The sequence below is a fragment of the Oncorhynchus kisutch genome, linkage group LG8 (genome assembly GCF_002021735.2).
Source record: "Oncorhynchus kisutch isolate 150728-3 linkage group LG8, Okis_V2, whole genome shotgun sequence".
NCBI classification, from domain to species: Eukaryota; Metazoa; Chordata; class Actinopteri; order Salmoniformes; family Salmonidae; genus Oncorhynchus; species Oncorhynchus kisutch.
The window spans coordinates 2,304,471-2,328,071 of NC_034181.2; the positions used below are offsets into that span (position 1 = coordinate 2,304,471).

Sequence of the window (23,601 nt, forward strand, 5' to 3'; positions counted from 1 at the left end):
ACGCTACCCCAATACAGACACGCTACCCCCATACCGACCCGCTACCCCAATACCGACCCGCTACCCCAATACCGACCCGCTACCCCAATACAGACCCGCTACCCCAATACAGACCCGCTACCCCAATACAGACACTCTACCCCAATACAGACACGCTACCCCAATACAGACACGCTACCCCATAATGATTGAACATCTCTGGAGAGACCTGAAAATAGCTGTGCAGCGACCCTCCCCATCCAACCTGACAGAGCTTGAGAGGATCTGCAGAGAAGAATGGGAGAAACTCCCCAAATACAGGTGTTCCAAGCTTGTAGCGTCATACCCAAGAAGACTCAAGGCTGTAATCGCTGCCAAAGGGGTTTCAATGAAGTACTGAGTAAAGGGTCTGAATACTTATGTAAATGTGATAGTTTATTTTTTATAAACTTGCAAAAAAATGTCATTACAGGATATTTTGTGACCAAAAAAGAAGATTTAATCCATTTTAGAATAAGGCTGTAACAAAATGTGTAAAAAGTGAAGAGGTCTGAATACCTTCTGAATGCCCAGTATTACACACTTCCAATGGTAGAAACAGTTGAACAAGAGGTCCTATGAAGGAGACATCTAGACCGTAGTTGGAAGAGATTAAGGAATATTACCTGTTCATCCTGATTTTGTGACAATGACCTAGAGAGAGAGAGAGATGTCAAGCTATTGGTTCGCAAGGCAATGCAGTAAGACGACACTGTACGTATATTCAGGACTAAACCAATGAGACGTGTGTGCAGGACTAAACCAATGAGACGTGTGTTCAGGACTAAACCAATGAGACGCGTGTTCAGGACTAAACCAATGAGACGTGTGTGCAGGACTAAACCAATGAGACGTGTGTGCAGGACTAAACCAATGAGACGCGTGTTCAGGACTAAACCAATGAGACGCGTGTGCAGGACTAAACCAATGAGACGCGTGTGCAGGACTAAACCAATGAGACGCGTGTGCAGGACTAAACCAATGAGACGTGTGTTCAGGACTAAACCAATGAGACGTGTGTTCAGGACTAAACCAATGAGACGTGTGTTCAGGACTAAACCAATGAGACGTGTGTTCAGGACTAAACCAATGAGACGTGTGTTCAGGACTAAACCAATGAGACGTGTGTTCAGGACTAAACCAATGAGATGTGTGTGCAGGACTAAACCAATGAGACGTGTGTTCAGGACCAAACCAATGAGACGCGTGTTCAGGACTAAACCATGCTTACATGTCTGAACCCAGACTGCTCTTGTCCTCCAACATGTTGCATAGTTGCTCATTCTCCTTTTTGACGGCCTCAAGTTCCTATGACGCACACAGAACAACATGGCCATGTCAGTCCTTGAATAGACAGAGACTTCAGGTTGGTTTTCAGGAAGATGTCGGGTCTACCTTCCTGATGTCGTCCACCTGTCTGGGGTCTCCCTGCGGTGTTGGGGCCCTCTTCTCCCCAGGGTGTATGTACAGGCCACCACCTCCATGCTCTCTCTCCCTCCTCAGCTCCTGCTCCAGACTCCATCTGACATACACACGTTTTCATATCAAGTACAAAACCTTGAAATCTGAATATAATGTTTGTATTAATTGACTGAATAAATCTGTCCCTTGTTTCATGAAATAAAAAGATCGCAGAAATGTTCCAAACGCACAATATTTCTATTTCTTTGCCAAGATAATCCATCCACCTGACAGGTGTGGCATATCAAGAAGCTGATTAAACAGCATGATCCTTACACAGGTGCACCTTGTGCTGGGGGACAATAAAAGGCCACTTTAAAATTCACAGTTTTGTCACGCAACACAATGTCACAGATGTCTCAAGTTGAGGGAGCATTCACATTGGCATGCTGACTGCAGGAATGTCCACCAGAGCTGTAACCAGATAATTAAATGTAAATTTCTCTACTATAAGCCGCCTCCAACGTCGTTTTAGAGAACTCGGCAGTACGCTCAACTGGCCTTATGACCGCAGACTGCCTCAGCGAGCAGGCCTTTTTAATCGACCTGGCCCGGGTATCCTGGGAGGATATTGACCTCATCCGTCAGTAGAGGATGGCAGGTTGTTCTTTAAAAAGTGCCTTCCTCACCATCTTAAATAATCATGCCCCATTCAAGAAATGTAGAACCAGGAACAGATATAGCCCTTTGTTCTCTCCAGACATGACTGCCCTTGACCAGCACAAAAACATCCTGTGGCGTTCTGCATTAGCATCGAATAGCCCCCGTGATGTGCAACGTTTCAGGGAAGTTAGGAACCAATATACACAGGCAGTTAGAAAAGCTAAGGCCAGCTTTTTCAAACAGAAATGTGCATCTTGTAGCGCTAACTCCAAAGTTCTGGGACTATGTAAAGTCCATGGAGAACAAGAGCACCTCCTCCCAGCTGCCCTGCTCTGAGGCTAGGAAACACTGTAAAGTCCATGGAGAACAAGAGCACCTCCTCCCAGCTGCCCTGCTCTGAGGCTAGGAAACACTGTAAAGTCCATGGAGAACAAGAGCACCTCCTCCCAGCTGCCCACTGCACTGAGGATAGGAAACTCTGTCATCACCGATAAATCCACGATAGTCGAGAATTTCAAATGAGCATTTCTCCACAGCTGGCCATGCTTTCCTCCTGGCTACCCCAACCCCGGCCAACAGCTCCACACCCCCCGCAGCTACTTGCCCAAGCCTCCCCAGCTTCTCCTTCACCCAAATCCAGATAGCTGATGTTCTGAAAGAGCTGCAGAATATGGATCCCTACAAATCAGCCGGGCTAGACAATCTGGACCCTCTATTTCTGAAACTATCCGCTGCCATTGTTGCAACCCCTATTACCAGCCTGTTCAACCTCTCTTTCATATCGTCTATGTGCAGCCGTCTTCATTGACCTGGCCAAGGCTTTCGACTCTGTCAATCACTGTATTCTTATCGGCAGACTCAACAGCCTTGGTTTGTCATGACTGCCTCGCCTGGTTCACTAACTACTTCTCAGAAAGAGTTCACTGTGTCAAATCGGAGGGACTGTTGTCTGGACCTCTGGCAGTCTCTATGGGGGTACCACAAGGTTCAATTCTTGGGCCGACTCTTTTCTCTATATATATCAACAATGCCGCTCTCGCTGCGGGTGATTCCCTGACCACCTCTACGCAAACACCACCATTCTGTATACTTCTGGCCCTTCTTTGGACATTGTGTTAACTAACCTCCAGACCAGCTTCAATGCCATACAACTCTCCTTCTGTGGCCTCCAACTGCTTTAAACGCTAGTAAAACTAAATGCATGCTCTTCAACTGATCGCTGCCCGCACCTGTCCGCCCGACTTGCATCATTACTCTGGACGGTTCTGACTTAGAATATGTGGACAACTATTAATACCTAGGTGTCTGGCTAGACTGTAAACTCTCCTTCCAGACTCACATCAAACATCTCCAATCCAAAATTAAATCTAGAATCGGCTTCCTATTTCACAACAAAGCCTCCTTCACTCATGCTGCCAAACATACCCTCGTAAAACTGACCATCCTACCAATCCTCGACTTTGGTGATGTCATCTACAAAATAGCTTCCAATACTCTACTCAGCAAACTGGATCACAGTCTATCACAGTGCCATCCATTTTGTCAGCAAAGCCCCATATACTACCCACCACTGCGACCTGTATGCTCTCGTCGGCTGGCCCTCGCTACATATTTGTTGCCTGACCAATTGGCTCCAGGTCATCTATAAGTCTTTGCTAGGTAAAGCCCTGCCTTATCTCAGTTCACTGGTCACCATAGCAACACCCACCCGTAGCACGCGCTCCAGCAGGTATATTTCACTGGTCATCCCCAAATCCAACACCACCTTGGCCGCCTCTCCGTACAGTTCTCTGCTGCCAATGACTGGAACGAACTGCAAAAATCACTGAAGCTGGAGACTCATAGCTCCCTCACTAGCTTTAAGCACCAGCTGTCAGAGCAGCTCACAGATTACTGTACCTGTACACAGCCCATCTGTAAACAGCCCATCTGTAAACAGCCCATCCATCTACTCATCAACATACTGTTTTTATTTACTTTGCTGCTCTTTTGCTCCAGTACACCAGTATCTCTACTTGCACATCATCATCTGCACATCTATCACTCCAGTGTTAATTGCTAAATTGTTATTACTTCGCCACTATGGTCTATTTATTGCCTTACCTCCTTACTCCATTTGCACACACTGTATACAGATTGTTCTATTGTATTATTGACTGTATGTTTGTTTATCCCATGTGTAACTCTGTTGTTGTATGTGTCGCACTGCTTTGCTTTATCTTGGCCAGGTCGCAGTTGTAAATGAGAACTTGTTCTCAACTGGCCTACCTGGTTACATAAAGGTGTTCTCAACTGGCCTACCTGGTTAAATAAAGGTGTTCTCAACTGGCCTACCTGGTTAAATAAAGGTGTTCTCAACTGGCCTACCTGGTTAAATAAAGGTGTTATCAACTGGCCTACCTGGTTAAATAAAGGTGTTCTCAACTGGCCTACCTGGTTAAATAAAGGTGTTCTCAACTGGCCTACCTGGTTAAATAAAGGTGTTATCAACTAGCCTACCTGGTTAAATAAAGGTGTTCTCAACTGGCCTACCTGGTTAAATAAAGGTGTTCTCAACTGGCCTACCTGGTTAAATAAAGGTGTTCTCAACTAGCCTACCTGGTTAAATAAAGGTGTTCTCAACTAGCCTACCTGGTTAAATAAAGGTGTTCTCAACTAGCCTACCTGGTTAAATAAAGGTGTTCTCAACTAGCCTACCTGGTTAAATAAAGGTGTTCTCAACTGGCCTACCTGGTTAAATAAAGGTGTTCTCAACTAGCCTACCTGGTTAAATAAAGGTGTTCTCAACTGGCCTACCTGGTTAAATAAAGGTGTTCTCAACTAGCCTACCTGGTTAAATAAAGGTGTTCTCAACTAGCCTACCTGGTTAAATAAAGGTGTTCTCAACTAGCCTACCTGGTTAAATAAAGGTGTTCTCAACTGGCCTACCTGGTTAAATAAAGGTGTTCTCAACTGGCCTACCTGGTTAAATAAAGGTGTTCTCAACTGGCCTACCTGGTTAAATAAAGGTGTTCTCAACTAGCCTACCTGGTTAAATAAAGGTGTTCTCAACTGGCCTACCTGGTTAAATAAAGGTGTTCTCAACTGGCCTACCTGGTTAAATAAAGGTGTTCTCAACTAGCCTACCTGGTTAAATAAAGGTGTTCTCAACTAGCCTACCTGGTTAAATAAAGGTGTTCTCAACTGGCCTACCTGGTTAAATAAAGGTGTTCTCAACTGGCCTACCTGGTTAAATAAAGGTGTTCTCAACTAGCCTACCTGGTTAAATAAAGGTGTTCTCAACTGGCCTACCTGGTTAAATAAAGGTGTTCTCAACTGGCCTACCTGGTTAAATAAAGGTGTTCTCAACTGGCCTACCTGGTTAAATAAAGGTGTTCTCAACTGGCCTACCTGGTTAAATAAAGGTGTTCTCAACTAGCCTACCTGGTTAAATAAAGGTGTTCTCAACTGGCCTACCTGGTTAAATAAAGGTGTTCTCAACTGGCCTACCTGGTTAAATAAAGGTGTTCTCAACTAGCCTACCTGGTTAAATAAAGGTGTTCTCAACTGGCCTACCTGGTTAAATAAAGGTGTTCTCAACTGGCCTACCTGGTTAAATAAAGGTGTTCTCAACTGGCCTACCTGGTTAAATAAAGGTGTTCTCAACTGGCCTACCTGGTTAAATAAAGGTGTTCTCAACTGGCCTACCTGGTTAAATAAAGGTGTTCTCAACTGGCCTACCTGGTTAAATAAAGGTGTTCTCAACTGGCCTCCCTGGTTAAATAAAGGTGTTCTCAACTGGCCTACCTGGTTAAATAAAGGTGAAATAAAAAACGTAAATAAAACTGCAGACCACGTGTAAGTACACCCATTGTGCCAATCATCCGCCTCCATCACCTCATGTTTCAGATAATCCACAGCCCCATGTCATGAGGCAAATGGTGGTCACACCAGATACTGACTGGTTTTCTGATCCACGACCCTACTTCTTTTTAAAGGTATCTGTGACCAACAGAGTCATATCTGTATTCTCAGTCATGTGAAATCCATAGATTAGGACCTAATGAATTTATTTCAAAGGATTGATTTCCTTATAGGAATTGTAACTCTTTGCCATGTAGCGTTTTTTGTCATGTCCAGTAGATATAAATCCAATGAAATGATCCTGATAATTACCTGTGTTTCCGTAGGCGTTCCACCTCCAGCTGTAGAGAGTCTATCTTGTCTCCAAACTCCTGTTTAAACAGTTTATGATCCTCCCCAGCCTGGTCCCGCTCCCTCTCCGCCTGACGGGATCTGGGGGGGGGGGGGGGGGGGGGCAAGGTGAACGGGGGGGGGGGGGGGGGGTAAAATGAACTTATGGTAAAATGAAAATTAAACAAGAACTCATGGACTAAACTTCAAATGAAAACGACAGAACTGAGAAATGAATTGGGAAAAAAAAAGTTGAACTTGTGAACTTTAAATGAAAAGAAGAACACATGGTAAATGAAAAGAAGAACACATAGTGGGTAGAGAGTCTCCATTTGAACAGGGAGAGAAACAGGAAGAGGCCTAAAGAGAACAGAGACTCCTCCTCCCATCATCCAGAAGCAGACCAGAAGTTTGTCTGGAATATGGTTTTATTATGCTAGTATTGGACTACAGTTGACATCTAAGGTAATAGAACCACATATACAAGTCATTTCCTTTTAACTTTGCGTTCTCATTCTGACCTGGACTGACCTTTCACACAACCAGTACATCCTTACATGGTGATTTGGGTTGCTGTTCAAACAGTAGATGTGCTGTTCAGTGCTCTGGGGTGAGATTCCCAAAAAACAATATATCTTTTAGCAGTAAGACCATGTTAAAAATCAATCGGTAGGGAATAGAAGAACGATGATCTGAATGATAAAGATTATATTTTGTTTTGACGAAATTCAGATTAGAGGAGAAAGCAGACCTACAAACTGTGTGTACTGTAATGGTTCAGACGTCATCATACTAGAATTACTGTGTTATGTTTCAGGAGCCCAGATCTTTTTTTAACCTTTAGACTCGAGTTGGGCTTGGTGGCTGGTCTACGGACCGCTGTCTGTCGGGCTGCTCTCAGAACACAGGAATGCATATTGTTCCGGAACAATATGCATTCCTATGGTATTTACTGTGGGGTCATAAAGTATTGACACTTTTGATAAACATGTGCAAAAAGTGACTGTACATAATACATTTTGAGATATATTGTATGCAACAAAGAGAGATATATTATTTTAAACTTTTTTTTTTTTTTTTTTTTTTAATCACTCAGAAAAATAGATTTTGTTTAAACAAGTAATCCATTTTTTTTCTAGGTGTCAAAATGATTAACCACCCTGTTTTCAATAGGGATGGGGGATACAGTGAGACAGACCTTTTTTTAATTCAAATCAGATGTTTTCAGTGGGTTTCACAGCCAGAGACTGGGTAGAGTTCCATGAGGCCATTGACCTTAACAAGGGCCGTTTATCAAACTCCCGACGTTTACATTTGTTGGATGACAGGAACACGGAGCACCTTGGCCACACACCAGTGGTGGGTTTAGTGTCTAAATGAGAATGTTCGAGCAGAAAATAAACCCGGAACTACTGTACAATATGATGGTGGATCTTTGATGTTTTGGGGCTCAATAGCATCATGAAATGAGACCAGAACCAGGACATTTAGCCAATAAACCTGGTTGCATCTGACAGAAGACCGAAACATGACCACAAGTGGGATTTCCAGCAAGACAATAACCCCAAGCACACATCAAAATCCACAAAGAAAATGTGAAATTAGCCACAATATAAAATAGATTACTTGTTAAACAAAATGTTTTTCTCTGAGCAATTGTATTTGTATAAAATAATAACCACATTTTTTGGGGAGCATACAATATAGCTAAGTATGATTTCTTTAATACGGTAATTAGTGCTCATCTTATCCAAGCGTGTCAATAATTTCACACCCCACTGTATCTATATAGTGAACGGCTCTGAGGTATAGCCTACGGTCCTTATAGTCTGATCTAAGGACCTATGCAGAGATGGGCTATATTTGAAATATCTATTTCAATTACTTAAGTATTTTGTCAATTTGTATTTCCCCAACCTGAATGACACTCCAATGTATTCTGTAACAAGATACTTTCGAAAGATGTCATTCGTATTTTCAGAAATTGAAAATACTTTTCTATAACATTTTTTTTTTCTTTCAAATAGCGATTCATGATCTTGTGGCCCCTTTTCACCCTGCATTGGTATCAGTAGTCTGATGGCACTACGGTGTGATAAGAACGTCTGCTGAATGAACTAAACATACATGGGGCGGCAGCGTAGCCTAGTGGTTAGAGCATTGGACTAGTAACCGGAAGGTTGCGAGTTCAAACCCCCGAGCTGACAAGGTACAAATCTGTCGTTCTGCCCCTGAACAGGCAGTTAACCCACTGTTCCTAGGGCCGTCATTGAAAATAAGAATGTGTTCTTAACTGACTTGCCTAGTTAAATAAAGGTAAAAATTAAATTAAATGTGTATGTAAAAATGAACAATTGCAAAGCATGCTGAGTATTATTTGAATGAGCTCCGCCCCATAAAAAAAAGGCCAATAATAATACCCAGTGTGCTTTGCAGTTCATTTTGGTCTGTTCATTTTCATAATATTTTGGTCACTTAAGCCTTCCGCATCCTGTTTTGGCTGGCGCCTGGCTAAACTAGTGTGCTCGCTTACTTCCTTAAGTCCTTTGCTTGAAAAAAAGAGGAAAAAAAAGTGACAATAGTACTGTTTGTCCATCTTAAGACGCCGTAGCCAGTAAACACTTCCTCAAAATAGTAAGAATGAATCTAAGCTAACTCAAGAAATTCGTCATTGGCGTTTTTTTGCCGAGGAGATCCTAGTCCAGCAATTTTAGAAGAAAAAAACATCCCAAAATGTCATCATAATATACATGCATGAACTGTCCTTAGTGTTTGGGAAGGGAAGCACACGTCTTTACAGTTCAACTAAGGTAGAAAACAACACATCACAGTCATAGCAAGTAAAACGATTCTGTCACCATTGCTGAGGATGCTGTTGCTGTTCGGGCCGGCTACTTGCAAATGTATTTCTGTATACAAATACAAAATACATGTATTTGAAGTATTTTGTCGTTTATTTTTGATAAATTGATCTTTATGGTATTTTGTAAATTCTTGCCAATTATTGAGTGTAGGGGGGGCTTCAGGGGATCGATTTACAAGAACCAACAGCATCCATTCACATTTCAGAACAGTACACCCATCTCTCTTCCCGGAAATGGCTGACATCCCATCGAAGTCTTGTATTAGGGAACATTCATTACATGTGTGGGGGGGATCTGATATCTTCATTCTTTACGGAATGAACCCAAGCGAAAGTCCTGAAACCCAGCGAGCAGAATGGACTGCTGCTCTGCACTGTATACCGACAGAAAAACACACGGAAGAACAGAAAACCAGGCTAGAGGAAGCCAGAGAGACTATATCAGTCAGGAGAGTAGAGGTTTAGGAAAGAAAATGTAATTTAACACTAGAGAAGGAAAGGAACCGCAACAGATGTCATACCAAAAAATAAGTAACCTAGTTAAAGGGATAGTCCGGATATTTCGGCAATAAGGTCCTTTATCTACTTCCCTACAGTTCGATGAACTCGTGGACAGCATTTTCATGTCTCTGTGTGCAGCTTGAAGAAAGTTGCTAACTAGCGTTAGCACGATGACTGGAAGTCTATGGTATATGCTAGCAGACCCGATTGCATTCCAGTCATTGCGCTAACATTAGTTAGCATGATTGCAGATACCATAGACTTCCAGTCATTGCCCTAATGCTAGTTAGCAATTGCGCTAGCGCTAGTTTGCAACTTCCTTCAAACTGCACGCGGAGACATACAAAATGGTATCCACAAGTTCATCTAACTCTAGGGAAGTAGACATGACCTCACTGCCAAAATCCTGAAGTAACCCTTTAAGTCATTTCTATATTATGCAAATATTTTATATTTAATATTGTTTTTTCTGATTTGGATCAGGGTTTATCAAACTATGATGTGGGTGTCATTCTGGGGAACAGAGGAGAGGGGAGGGAGGACTACTGTTGCTTCTGAAGCAGTTTCTCTGCGTTGGAACTCAAGCTTCTGGCCTGCTTCACACAGTCTTCCTCACTGCGAGGAGGAGATAGTGGAGGAAGAGGTAAAGAACCAAGAAATGAAAGGGATGGAGAAATGGAAAGATATAAGAAAGTAGCGATGGATTGAATAGATAGAGAGGGGGAAAAGGAAGAGGGTAGTTACTAAGCCCTGAAAAGAATACATGTTTAGATTAGATCTGAGAGTCAAACTGGCAAGAGTCTGTCCAAAGCTTTGTCAGAGGAGATTCTCTCTCAATCCACGATTGGTCTTCATCTGGGTCCATGAAATCCATCCTAAAAGCTTTGGGTAAACTTCAGTCCTATTATTCTGAGTAGTGGACTAGTGGTGTAGTAGAGTAGTAGACTAGTGGTGTAGTAGAGTAGTAGACTAGTGGTGTAGTAGAGTAGTAGACTAGTGGTGTAGTAGAGTAGTAGACTAGTGGTGTAGTAGAGTAGTAGACTAGTGGTGTAGTAGAGTAGTAGACTAGTGGTGTAGTAGAGTAGTAGACTAGTGGTGTAGTAAAGTAGAGTAGTAGACTAGTAGTAGAGTAGAGTAGTAGACTAGTGGTGTAGTAGAGTAGAGTAGCAGACTAGTGGTGTAGTAGAGTAGAGTAGTAGACTAGTGGTGTAGTAGAGTAGAGTAGTAGACTAGTGGTGTAGTAGAGTAGTAGACTAGTGGTGTAGTAGAGTAGTAGACTAGTGGTGTAGTAGAGTAGTAGACTAGTGGTGTAGTAGAGTAGTAGACTAGTGGTGTAGTAGAGTAGTAGACTAGTGGTGTAGTAGAGTAGTAGACTAGTGGTGTAGTAGAGTAGTAGACTGCTGGTGTAGTAGAGTAGTAGACTAGTGGTGTACTAGAGTAGTAGACTAGTGGTGTAGTAAAGTAGAGTAGTAGACTAGTAGTAGAGTAGAGTAGTAGACTAGTGGTGTAGTAGAGTAGAGTAGCAGACTAGTGGTGTAGTAGAGTAGAGTAGTAGACTAGTGGTGTAGTAGAGTAGTAGACTAGTGGTGTAGTAGAGTAGAGTAGTAGACTAGTGGTGTAGTAGAGTAGAGTAGTAGACTAGTGGTGTAGTAGAGTAGTAGACTAGTGGTGTAGTAGAGTAGTAGACTAGTGGTGTAGTAGAGGAGAGTAGTAGACTACTGGTGTAGTAGTGTAGAGTAGTAGACTAGTGGTGTAGTAGAGTAGTAGACTAGTGGTGTAGTAGAGTAGTGGTGTAGTAGAGTAGTAGACTAGTGGTGTAGTAGAGTAGAGTAGTAGACTAGTGGTGTAGTAGAGTAGTAGACTAGTGGTGTAGTAGAGTAGTAGACTACTGGTGTAGTAGAGTAGAGTAGTAGACTAGTGGTGTAGTAGAGTAGTAGACTAGTGGTGTAGTAGAGTAGTAGACTAGTGGTGTAGTAGAGTAGTAGACTACTGGTGTAGTAGTGTAGAGTAGCAGACTAGTGGTGTAGTAGAGTAGAGTAGTATACTACTGGTGTAGTAGAGTAGTAGACTACTGGTGTAGTAGAGTAGAGTAGTAGACTACTGGTGTAGTAGTGTAGAGTAGTAGACTAGTGGTGTAGTAGAGTAGAGTAGTAGACTAGTGGTGTAGTAGAGTAGAGTAGTAGACTAGTGGTGTAGTAGAGTAGTAGACTACTGGTGTAGTAGAGTAGTAGACTAGTGGTGTAGTAGAGTAGAGTAGCAGACTAGTGGTGTAGTAGAGTAGAGTAGTAGACTAGTGGTGTAGTAGAGTAGTAGACTAGTGGTGTAGTAGAGTAGTAGACTAGTGGTGTAGTAGAGTAGTAGACTACTGGTGTAGTAGTGTAGAGTAGCAGACTAGTGGTGTAGTAGAGTAGAGTAGTATACTACTGGTGTAGTAGAGTAGTAGACTACTGGTGTAGTAGAGTAGAGTAGTAGACTACTGGTGTAGTAGTGTAGAGTAGTAGACTAGTGGTGTAGTAGAGTAGAGTAGTAGACTAGTGGTGTAGTAGAGTAGAGTAGTAGACTAGTGGTGTAGTAGAGTAGTAGACTACTGGTGTAGTAGAGTAGTAGACTAGTGGTGTAGTAGAGTAGTAGACTAGTGGTGTAGTAGAGTAGTAGACTAGTGGTGTAGTAGAGTAGTAGACTAGTGGTGTAGTAGAGTAGAGTAGTAGACTACTGGTGTAGTAGTGTAGAGTAGTAGACTAGTGGTGTAGTAGAGTAGAGTAGTAGACTAGTGGTGTAGTAGAGTAGTAGACTAGTGGGGTAGTAGAGTAGTAGACTAGTGGTGTAGTAGAGTAGAGTAGTAGACTACTGGTGTAGTAGTGTAGAGTAGTAGACTAGTGGTGTAGTAGAGTAGAGTAGTAGACTAGTGGTGTAGTAGAGTAGAGTAGTAGACTAGTGGTGTAGTAGAGTAGTAGACTAGTGGGGTAGTAGAGTAGTAGACTAGTGGTGTAGTAGACTAGTGGTGTAGTAGAGTAGTAGACTAGTGGTGTAGTAGAGTAGTAGACTAGTGGTGTAGTAGAGTAGAGTAGCAGACTAGTGGTGTAGTAGAGTAGAGTAGTAGAATAGTGGTGTAGTAGAGTAGTATACTAGTGGTGTAGTAGAGTAGTAGACTAGTGGGTGTAGTAGAGTAGTAGACTAGTGGTGTAGTAGAGTAGTAGACTAGTGGTGTAGTAGAGTAGTAGACTAGTGGTGTAGTAGAGTAGTAGACTGCTGGTGTAGTAGAGTAGTAGACTGCTGGTGTAGTAGAGTAGTAGACTACTGGTGTAGTAGAGTAGTAGACTACTGGTGTAGTAGAGTAGTAGACTAGTGGTGTAGTAGAGTAGTAGACTAGTGGTGTAGTAGAGTAGTAGACTAGTGGTGTAGTAGACTAGTGGTGTAGTAGAGTAGTAGACTAGTGGTGTAGTAGAGTAGTAGACTAGTGGTGTAGTAGAGTAGTAGACTAGTGGTGTGGTAGAGTAGAGTAGCAGACTAGTGATGTAGTAGAGTAGAGTAGTAGAATAGTGGTGTAGTAGACTAGTGGTGTAGTAGAGTAGTAGACTAGTGGTGTAGTAGAGTAGTAGACTAGTGGTGTAGTAGAGTAGTAGACTAGTGGTGTAGTAGAGTAGTAGACTACAGTACTCAGGGCTCTAAATGAACCATTTTCAATGTCAGCACTGGTGCTCCCAAATGTAAAAATTCAAGATCACAACAGAAAACGTAGGCGCACCAGAAAAGCAGCTGTTTTAATTGATTGATAAAGCCTATATTGGGCCTATATTGGTCATTTTCTGAGTCAAAATCTAAACTGAGATCTACTGGTCTGATAAAAACTGTAAAAAACACATGACTTATTCAAACCAGCAGAGGTTTGTGCAGTAAGCTATAAGCGCAATACATTATCACCGTAAATTGGCTTGAATTGCTCTGCCAATGTGTTTCTTCTCAGACCATTTAACTTGAGATACATTATCACACCAGTAATAGATAGACAATAGACAATTCTTCTATTACTTGTGAGGCACAGCTGAGTGAGCATATATTGATTTTTTTAAATTTGATTTTAATGGACTGATGGTGCCTGCATCTGATGGACAGTTTCAGCAGAGGGAGGGAGAGAGCAGCAGAGGATCTTCCTTTCACATCTGTCCCTCCCTCCACTGAAACTGACCAAAAGGGGGACACTGTCTTCCAGCTGACAACGAAACTCAAGTCGCACCGCATAATTTTTCACAAAGATGTTACCGGAGAAGAAAGCTGATGTTTTCCATGAACCAATTGTGTTTTTGTTTGTTTATTTGCGTTGTTTGTAATGTATTTTTTAAAACTTATTTTGTACATACTGTTGCCGCTACCATCTCTTTTGACCGAAAATAACTTCTGGACATCAGGACTGTGATTACTCACCACGGACTGGCAGAATCCATTTTTTCCATTAACGAGTCTGACGAGCCCGACGAGCCCGACGCGAATGATATACTGTTTTCTCGGGAACAGGCCAAGATCCCCGTGATTTGCGTGAAGAGAAGGCAGAGAAAAAGGGGCAAAAGCACGGGAAAATAAAATAGATGACCTACGCGGAAGATTAAACTACCAACGGGACATTCAAAACTGTAATATCTCATGCTTCATGGAGTCGTGGCTGAACGACGACAATATCAACATACAGCTGGCTGGTTATACGCTGTACCGGCAGGATAGAACAGCGGCGTCTGGTAAGATGAGGGGCGGCGGACTACGAATTTTTGTAAATAACAGCTGGTGCACGATATCTAAGGAAGTCTCCAGCTATTGCTCGCCTGAGGTAGAGTATCTCATGATAAGCTGTAGACCACACTATCTACCTAGAGAGTTTATCTGTATTTATCTGTATTCTGCAATAAGCAAACAGGAAAACGCTCTCCAAGGTGGTGCTCCTAGTGGTCAGGGACTTTAATGCAGGGAAACTTAAATCAGTTTCTACCAGCATGTTAAATGTGCAACCAGAGGGAAAAACTATCAACCACCAACTACTCCACATACAGAGATGCATACAAAGCTCTCCCTCACCCTCCATTTGGCAAATATGACCATAATTCCTCCTGATTCCTGCTTACAAGATCAAATTAAAGCAGTGACTCAGTCTATAAAGAAGTGGTCAGATGAAGCAGATGCTACAGGACTGTTTTGATATCACAGACTGGAATACATCACATCAGTCACTGGCTTCATCAATAAGTGCATCGACGACGTCATCCCCACAGTGACCGCACGTACATACCCCAACCAGAAGCCATTGATCACAGGCAATATTCGCACTGAGCTAAAGGCTAGAGCTGCCGCTTTCAAGGAGTGGGACTATGACCCGGAAGATTATAAGAAATCCTGCTATGCCCTCCGACGAACCATCAAACAGGCAAAGTGTCAAGACAGGACTAAAATCAAATCGTACATCAGCTCTGACGCTTGTTGGATGTGGCTTGAAAACCATTACAGACTACAAAGGGAAGCAGCCGAGAACTGCCCAGTGACACAAGCCTACCAGACGAGCTAAACTACTTCTATACTCGCTTCAAGGCAAATAACACTGACACATGCATTAGAGCACCAGCTGTACCGGAAGACTGTGTGATCACGCTCTCCGCAGCCGATGTGAGTAAGACCCTTCAAACAGGTCAACATTCACAAGGCGACAAGGCCAGATAGATTACCAGGACGTCTACTCCGAGCATGCGCTGACCAACTGGCAAGTGTCTTCACTGATATTTCAACCTCTCCCTGTCCGAGACCATAACACCAACATTTTAAGAATACCACCATAGTCCCTGTGCCGAAGAACACTAAGGTAACCTACCTAAATGACTACCGACCTGTAGCTTTGAAAGGCTGGTTATGGCTCACATCAACACCATTATCCCAGAAACTCTAGAGCCACTCCGATTTGCATACCGCCCCAACAAATCCACAGATGATGCAATCTCTATTGCACTCTACACTCCAAAGGGGTGCGTACTCTCCTCAGGGCTGCGTCCCCTCCTGTACTCCCTGTTCCTTCATGACTGCACGGCCAGGCACGAGTCCAACACCATCATTAAGTTTGTTGATGATCAACGACGAGACAGCCTATAGGGAGGAGGTCAGAGACCTGGCCATGTGGTGCCAAGACAACAACCTCTCCCTCAACGTGATCAAGACAAAGGAGATGATTGTGGACTACAGGAAAAAGATGACTGAACACGCCCACATTCATATCGACGGGGCTGTTAGTGGAGCGGGTCAAGAGTTAAGGTCCTTGGTGTCCACATCACCAACAAACTATCATGGTCCAAACACACCAAGACAGTCGTGAAGAGGGAACGACAACATCTATTCCACCTCAGGAGACTGAAAAGATGGGTCCTCAGATCCTCAAAAAGTTATACAGCTGCACCATCGAGAGCATGGCTGGTTGCATCACCGCCCGGTATGGCAACTGCTCGGCCTCCGACCACAAGGCACAACAGAGGGTAGTGCGTACGGCCCAGTACATCACTGGGGCCAAGCTTCCTGCCATCCAGGACCTCTATACCAGGTGGTGTCAGAGGAAGGCCCTAAAAATTGTCAAAGACTCCAGCCACCCAAGTCATAGACTGTTCTCTCGGCTACCGCACGGCAAGCGGTACCGGAGCGCCAAGTCTAGTTCCAAGAGGCTTCTAAACAGCTTCTACCCCCAAGCCATTAGACTCCTGAACATCTAATCAAATGGCTACCCAGACAATTTGCATTGACCCCCATCTTTACACTGCTGCTACTCTCTGTTATTATCATAGTCACTTTACCTCTAGCTACATGTACATATTACCTCAACTAACCGGTGCCCCCGCACATAGACTCTATCGGTACCCCCCTGTATTTAGTCTCACTATTTTACTGCTGCTCTTTAAACTGCGTTGTTGGTTAGGGGCTCGTAGGTAAGCATTTCACTGTAATACGTGTTGTATGTGGCCTAATAAAATGTGATTTGATATTTCTGCCTCATGCACAAATTCATGTTGTTATTCCTCGATATCAAAAAGACAAGTCGAGGTAATCGGAAGACTTTGCTATTTTATTAATCCAGTATTGTGGCAGCAGCAGTGGTATGCAGGGTGGTATGATGCAGGGTGGTATGATGCAGGGTGGTATGATGCAGGGTGGTATGATGCAGGGTGGTATGATGCAGGGTGGTATGATGCAGGGTGGTATGATGCAGGGTGGTATGATGCAGGGTGGTATGATGCAGGGTGGTATGATGCAGGGTGGTATGCAGGGTGGGATGCTGCAGGGTGGTATGCAGGGTGGGATGCTACAGGGTGGTATGCAGGGTGGTATGCAGGGTGGGATGATGCAGGGTGGTATGCAGGGTGGGATGATGCAGGGTGGTATGCAGGGTGGGATGCAGGGTGGGATGATGCAGGGTGGTATGATGCAGGGTGGTATGATGCAGGGTGGTATGTTTGTTGTTATTCCTCGATATCAAAAAGACAAGTCGAGGTAATCGGAAGACTTTGCTATTTTATTAATCCAGTATTGTGGCAGCAGCAGTGGTATGCAGGGTGGTATGATGCAGGATGGTATGATGCAGGGTGGTATGATGCAGGGTGGTATGATGCAGGGTGGTATGATGCAGGGTGGTATGATGCAGGGTGGTATGATGCAGGGTGGTATGCAGGGTGGGATGCTGCAGGGTGGTATGCAGGGTGGGATGCTACAGGGTGGTATGCAGGGTGGGATGCAGGGTGGGATGATGCAGGGTGGTATGCAGGGTGGGATGATGCAGGGTGGTATGCAGGGTGGGATGCAGGGTGGGATGATGCAGGGTGGTATGCAGGGTGGTATGCAGGGTGGGATGCAGGGTGGGATGATGCAGGGTGGTATGCAGCGTGGTATGCAGGGTGGGATGATGCAGGGTGGGATGATGCAGGGTGGGATGATGCAGGGTGGGATGATGCAGGGTGGGATGATGCAGGGTGGGATGATGCAGGGTGGGATGATGCAGGGTGGGATGATGCAGGGTGGGATGATGCAGGGTGGGATGATGCAGGGTGGGATGATGCAGGGTGGGATGATGCAGGGTGGGATGATGCAGGGTGGGATGCTGCAGGGTGGTATGCAGGGTGGGATGCTACAGGGTGGGATGCTACAGGGTGGGATGCTACAGGGTGGGATGATGCAGGGTGGGATGCTGCTGGCTATACATTTGCGTTGGCTATACACACAGTGTGAGCAGGAGAACACGCATTTTATGGCTCATAAAAGTGTTGATGAATAACAACCAACATTAAGTTACTCATATAAACAGCAGCTCCTTGCTGAATTCGTTGACAGTCTCTAGGAATGGTTTTAAAAGTTTTTTAAATCTCAGAGTATCACATTTGCTGTGCGTTCAAGGAAACTGCAGACACCGTAATCTGAACCATCTGATTGGCCAGCCATAGGCCTATAGGTTGATTTGTTTTCCGGGCCCGGGGCGTATGACACTCAGAGGCAGCGGTACAGCGAAGCATCTGATTGGCCAGCCATAGGCCTATAGGTTGATTTGTTTTCCGGGCCCGGGGCGTATGACACTCAGAGGCAGCGGTACAGCGAAGCATCTGATTGGCCAGCCATAGGCCTATAGGTTGATTTGTTTTCCCGGGGCGTATGACACTCCGAGGCAGCGGTTCAGCGAAGCCCGATCTTAACAACAATTATTCTGGGTTTAGTTTTTCCTAGTCTCACCGATGCACCAGGGTGGGATGATGCAGACGGGTGATGCACCCTAATACAAATTCCAGATTCTCACAGCAAAATATTTAGGAGCATATGCAACTAAAATATTCACGCTTTAGAGCCCTGAGTAGTGTGTAGTGTAGTGCACTTCAGAGCCCTGAGTGTAGTGTAGAGTGTGTAGTGGAGTGCAAATTAGAGCCCTGAGTGTAGTGTAGAGAAGTGCACTTCAGAGCCCTGAGTGTAGTGTAGAGTGTGTAGTGTGTGCTTTAGAGCCCTGAGTGTAGTGAGTAGTGGAGTGCACTTCAGAGCCCTGAGTGTAGTGTGTAGTGGAGTGTGAAGATGGGGTCACCTCCCACCTGATCTCTAGCTGTTTAATAGTCCCAGCCATCTGATTGGTCTTCTCCTCTAGGCGACTGATGACCTCACTCTTCTGCTTGGCGCTCACCTCCGAGCTCTGTGGACACCCAAGGTTGGGATCAATTACACTTCAATACACTTAACTCAAATTCCAATAACTGTGAGTTAGTGTGGGTCTTTGTAAAATATATAACACATTCAAAAGAGCCTCTCTCACACCCAAGGAGTGTACCTGGGACTTCTGCGCTAGCTGCAGGTTGAGGGTCCGGAGATCATCCAGCTGTTGTCGTAGTTCCACCAGAGCATCCTGTTTCTCACACATATCCGTCTCTAACATCTTCATAGACAGCTCCATCTCCTGCTTCATACCAATCTGAACCTCCAACTCCTTCTCTACATCCTGGTGGAGGAGAGAGACTGGTTAGTACGAGGCGCAGGGAGAGGGGAGAGGGGGGACGGGTTAGTACGGGGCGCAGGGAGAGGGGGGACGGGTTAGTACGGGGCGCAGGGGGAGAGGGGGACGGGTTAGTACGGGGCGCAGGGAGAGGGGAGAGGGGGGACGGGTTAGTACGGGGCGCAGGGAGAGGGGGGACGGGTTAGTACGGGGCGCAGGGAGAGGGGTGACGGGTTAGTACGGGGCGCAGGGGGAGAGGGGGACGGGTTAGTACGGGGAGCAGGGAGAGGGGGGACGGGTTAGTACGGGGCGCAGGGGGAGAGGGGGACGGGTTAGTACGGGGCGCAGGGAGAGGGGAGAGGGAGGACGGGTTAGTACGGGGCGCAGGGAGAGGGGAGAGGGAGGACGGGATAGTACGGGGCGCAGGGAGAGGGGAGAGGGAGGACGGGTTAGTACGGGGCGCAGGGGGAGAGGGGGACGGGTTAGTACGGGGCGCAGGGAGAGGGGAGAGGGGGGACGGGTTAGTACGGGGCGCAGGGGGAGAGGGGGACGGGTTAGTACGGGGCGCAGGGAGAGGGGGGACGGGTTAGTACGGGGCGCAGGGAGAGGGGGGACGGGTTAGTACGGGGCGCAGGGGGAGAGGGGGATGGGTTAGTACGGGGCGCAGGGGGAGGGGGACGGGTTAGTACGGGGCGCAGGGAGAGGGGGACGGGTTAGTACGGGGCGCAGGGGGAGGGGGACGGGTTAGTACGGGGCGCAGGGAGAGGGGGACGGGTTAGTACGGGGCGCAGGGAGAGGGGGACGGGTTAGTACGGGGCGCAGGGAGAGGGGGAGAGGGGGACGGGTTAGTACGGGCGCAGGGGAGAGGGGGGACGGGTTAGTACGGGGCGCAGGGAGAGGGGGACGGGTTAGTACGGGGCGCAGGGAGAGGGGGACGGTGGTAGTACGGGGCGCAGGGAGAGGGGACGGGTTAGTACGGGGCGCAGGGAGAGGGGGGACGGGTTAGTACGGGGCGCAGGGAGAGGGGGGACGGGTTAGTACGGGGCGCAGGGGGAGAGGGGGACGGGTTAGTACGGGGCGCAGGGAGAGGGGGTCAGGTTAGTACGGGGCGCAGGGACGAGGGGGACGGGTTAGTACGGGTGCAGGGAGAGGGGGGAGAGGGGGACGGGTTAGTACGGGGCGCAGGGAGAGGGGGGACGGGTTAGTACGGGGCGCAGGGAGAGGGGGACGGGTTAGTACGGGGCGCAGGGAGAGGGGGGACGGGTTAGTACGGGCGCAGGGAGAGGGGAGAGGGGGACGGGTTAGTACGGGGCGCAGGGGTGAGAGGGGGACGGGTTAGTACGGGCGCAGGGAGAGGGGGACGGGTTAGTACGGGGCGCAGGGGGAGAGGGGGACGGGTTAGTACGGGGCGCAGGGGGAGAGGGGGACGGGTTAGTACGGGGCGCAGGGGAGAGGGGGACGGGTTAGTACGGGGCGCAGGGAGAGGGGGACGGGTTAGTACGGGGCGCAGGGAGAGGGGGACGGGTAGTACGGGGCGCAGGGAGAGGGGGAGAGGGGGACGGGTTAGTACGGGGCGCAGGGAGAGGGGGGGACGGGTTAGTACGGGGCGCAGGGAGAGGGGGACGGGTTAGTACGGGGCGCAGGGAGAGGGGAGAGGGGGACGGGTTAGTACGGGGCGCAGGGGGAGAGGGGGACGGGTTAGTACGGGCGCAGGGAGAGGGGGACGGGTTAGTACGGGGCGCAGGGAGAGGGGAGAGGGGGACGGGTTAGTACGGGGCGCAGGGGGAGAGGGGGACGGGTTAGTACGGGGCGCAGGGGGAGAGGGGGACGGGTTAGTACGGGGCGCAGGGAGAGGGGGACGGGTTAGTACGGGGCGCAGGGAGAGGGGGACGGGTTAGTACGGGGCGCAGGGAGAGGGGGGCGGGTTAGTACGGGGCGCAGGGAGAGGGGGACGAGTTAGTACAGGGCGCAGGGAGAGGGGGACGGGTTAGTACGAGGCGCAGGGAGAGGGGGACGGGTTAGTACGGGGCGCAGGGAGAGGGGAGAGGGGGGACGGGTTAGTACGGGGCGCAGGGAGAGGGGGGGGCGGGTTAGTACGGGGCGCAGGGAGAGGGGGACGGGTTAGTACGGGGCGCAGGGAGAGGGGGACGGGTTAGTACGGGGCGCAGGGGGAGGGGGACGGGTTAGTACGGGGCGCAGGGAGAGGGGGGGCGGGTTAGTACGGGGCGCAGGGATGAGGGGGACGGGTTAGTACGGGGCGCAGTAAGAGAGGGGGACGGGTTAGTACGGGGCGCAGGGAGAGGGGGGCGGGTTAGTACGGGGCGCAGGGGAGAGGGGGACGGGTTAGTACGGGGCGCAGGGGGAGAGGGGACGGGTTAGTACGGGGCGCAGGGAGAGGGGGACGGGTTAGTACGGGGCGCAGGGAGAGGGGGACGGGGTTAGTACGGGGCGCAGGGAGAGGGGGAGAGGGGGACGGGTTAGTACGGGGCGCAGGGAGAGGGGGGACGGGTTAGTACGGGGCGCAGGGAGAGGGGAGAGGGGGGGACGGGTTAGTACGGGGCGCAGGGAGAGGGGAGAGGGGGGACGGGTTAGTACGGGGCGCAGGGGGAGAGGGGGACGGGTTAGTACGGGCGCAGGGAGAGGGGGACGGGGTTAGTACGGGGCGCAGGGAGAGGGGGACGGGTTAGTACGGGGCGCAGGGAGAGGGGGACGGGTTAGTACGGGGCGCAGGGAGAGGGGGACGGGTTAGTACGGGGCGCAGGGGGAGAGGGGGACGGGTTAGTACGGGGCGCAGGGAGAGGGGGACGGGTTAGTACGGGGCGCAGGGAGAGGGGGACGGGTTAGTACGGGGCGCAGGGAGAGGGGGGCGGGTTAGTACGGGGCGCAGGGAGAGGGGGACGGGTTAGTACAGGGCGCAGGGAGAGGGGGACGGGTTAGTACGAGGCGCAGGAGAGGGGGGCGGGTTAGTACGGGGCGCAGGGAGAGGGGGACGGGTTAGTACAGGGCGCAGGGAGAGGGGGACGGGTTAGTACGAGGCGCAGGGAGAGGGGGACGGGTTAGTACGGGGCGCAGGGAGAGGGGAGAGGGGGGACGGGTTAGTACGGGGCGCAGGGAGAGGGGGGGACGGGTTAGTACGGGGCGCAGGGAGAGGGGGACGGGTTAGTACGGGGCGCAGGGAGAGGGGGAGAGGGGGACGGGTTAGTACGGGGCGCAGGGAGAGGGGGGACGGGTTAGTACGGGGCGCAGGGAGAGGGGGGACGGGTTAGTACGGGGCGCAGGGAGAGGGGAGAGGGGGGACGGGTTAGTACGGGGCGCAGGGGGAGAGGGGGACGGGTTAGTACGGGGCGCAGGGGGAGAGGGGGACGGGTTAGTACGGGGCGCAGGGAGAGGGGGACGGGTTAGTACGGGGCGCAGGGAGAGGGGGACGGGTTAGTACGGGGCGCAGGGAGAGGGGGACGGGTTAGTACGGGGCGCAGGGGGAGAGGGGGACGGGTTAGTACGGGGCGCAGGGAGAGGGGGACGGGTTAGTACGGGGCGCAGGGAGAGGGGGACGGGTTAGTACGGGGCGCAGGGAGAGGGGGGCGGGTTAGTACGGGGCGCAGGGAGAGGGGGACGGGTTAGTACAGGGCGCAGGGAGAGGGGGACGGGTTAGTACGAGGCGCAGGGAGAGGGGGACGGGTTAGTACGGGGCGCAGGGAGAGGGGAGAGGGGGGACGGGTTAGTACGGGGCGCAGGGAGAGGGGGGGGGCGGGTTTAGTACGGGGCGCAGGGAGAGGGGGACGGGTTAGTACGGGGCGCAGGGAGAGGGGGGGGCGGGTTAGTACGGGGCGCAGGGAGAGGGGGACGGGTTAGTACGGGGCGCAGGGGGAGGGGGGACGGGTTAGTACGGGGTGCAGGGAGAGGGGGGGCGGGTTAGTACGGGGCGCAGGGAGAGGGGGACGGGTTAGTACGGGGCGCAGTAAGAGAGGGGGACGGGTTAGTACGGGGCGCAGGGAGAGGGGGGCGGGTTTAGTACGGGGCGCATGGAGAGGGGGGCGGGTTAGTACGGGGCGCAGGGAGAGGGGGCTGGTTAGTACGGGGCGCAGGGAGAGGGGGGGCGGGTTAGTACGGGGCGCAGGGAGAGGGGGGCGGGTTAGTACGGGGCGCAGGGAGAGGGGGGCGGGTTAGTACGGGGCGCATGGAGAGGGGGGCGGGTTAGTACGGGGCGCAGGGAGAGGGGGGCGGGTTAGTACGGGGCGCAGGGGGAGAGGGGGACGGGTTAGTATGGGGCGCAGGGGGAGAGGGGGACGGGTTAGTACGGGGCGCAGGGGGAGGATAGATGAATGAGGGAGAGGGGGGGAAGGATTGATGAATGAGGGAGAGGGGGGGGAGGATTGATGAAAGAGGGAGAGGGGGAGGCTTGATGAAAGAGGGAGAGGGGGATAAGGCTTGATGAATGAGGGAGAGGGGGGGAAGGATTGATGAATGAGGGAGAGGGGGGGGAAGGCTTGATGAATGAGGGAGAGGG

General features: G+C 49.2%; 1 protein-coding gene across 6 annotated transcripts in view; it reads right to left on the bottom strand.

Annotated features, from left to right (window-relative positions):
• Window positions 1-23,601, bottom strand: part of rufy3 (RUN and FYVE domain containing 3) — a 61,507-nt gene that overhangs the window by 2,798 nt on the left and 35,108 nt on the right. For 3 of the 6 annotated variants that reach the window (XM_031829533.1, XM_031829534.1, XM_031829535.1), the window contains 6 exons: window positions 18,933-19,100; window positions 18,700-18,797; window positions 6,238-6,357; window positions 1,414-1,540; window positions 1,250-1,326; window positions 645-672 (listed from right to left, as the gene is read on the bottom strand). In XM_031829533.1, coding sequence (XP_031685393.1) covers window positions 645-672; window positions 1,250-1,326; window positions 1,414-1,540; window positions 6,238-6,357; window positions 18,700-18,797; window positions 18,933-19,100 — 618 coding nt within the window. Of the gene's footprint in view, window positions 1-644; window positions 673-1,249; window positions 1,327-1,413; window positions 1,541-6,237; window positions 6,358-6,665; window positions 10,235-18,699; window positions 18,798-18,932; window positions 19,101-23,601 lie in introns of those variants that run through there. The other 3 variants (XM_031829537.1, XM_031829538.1, XM_031829536.1) reach the window with 2 other exon arrangements.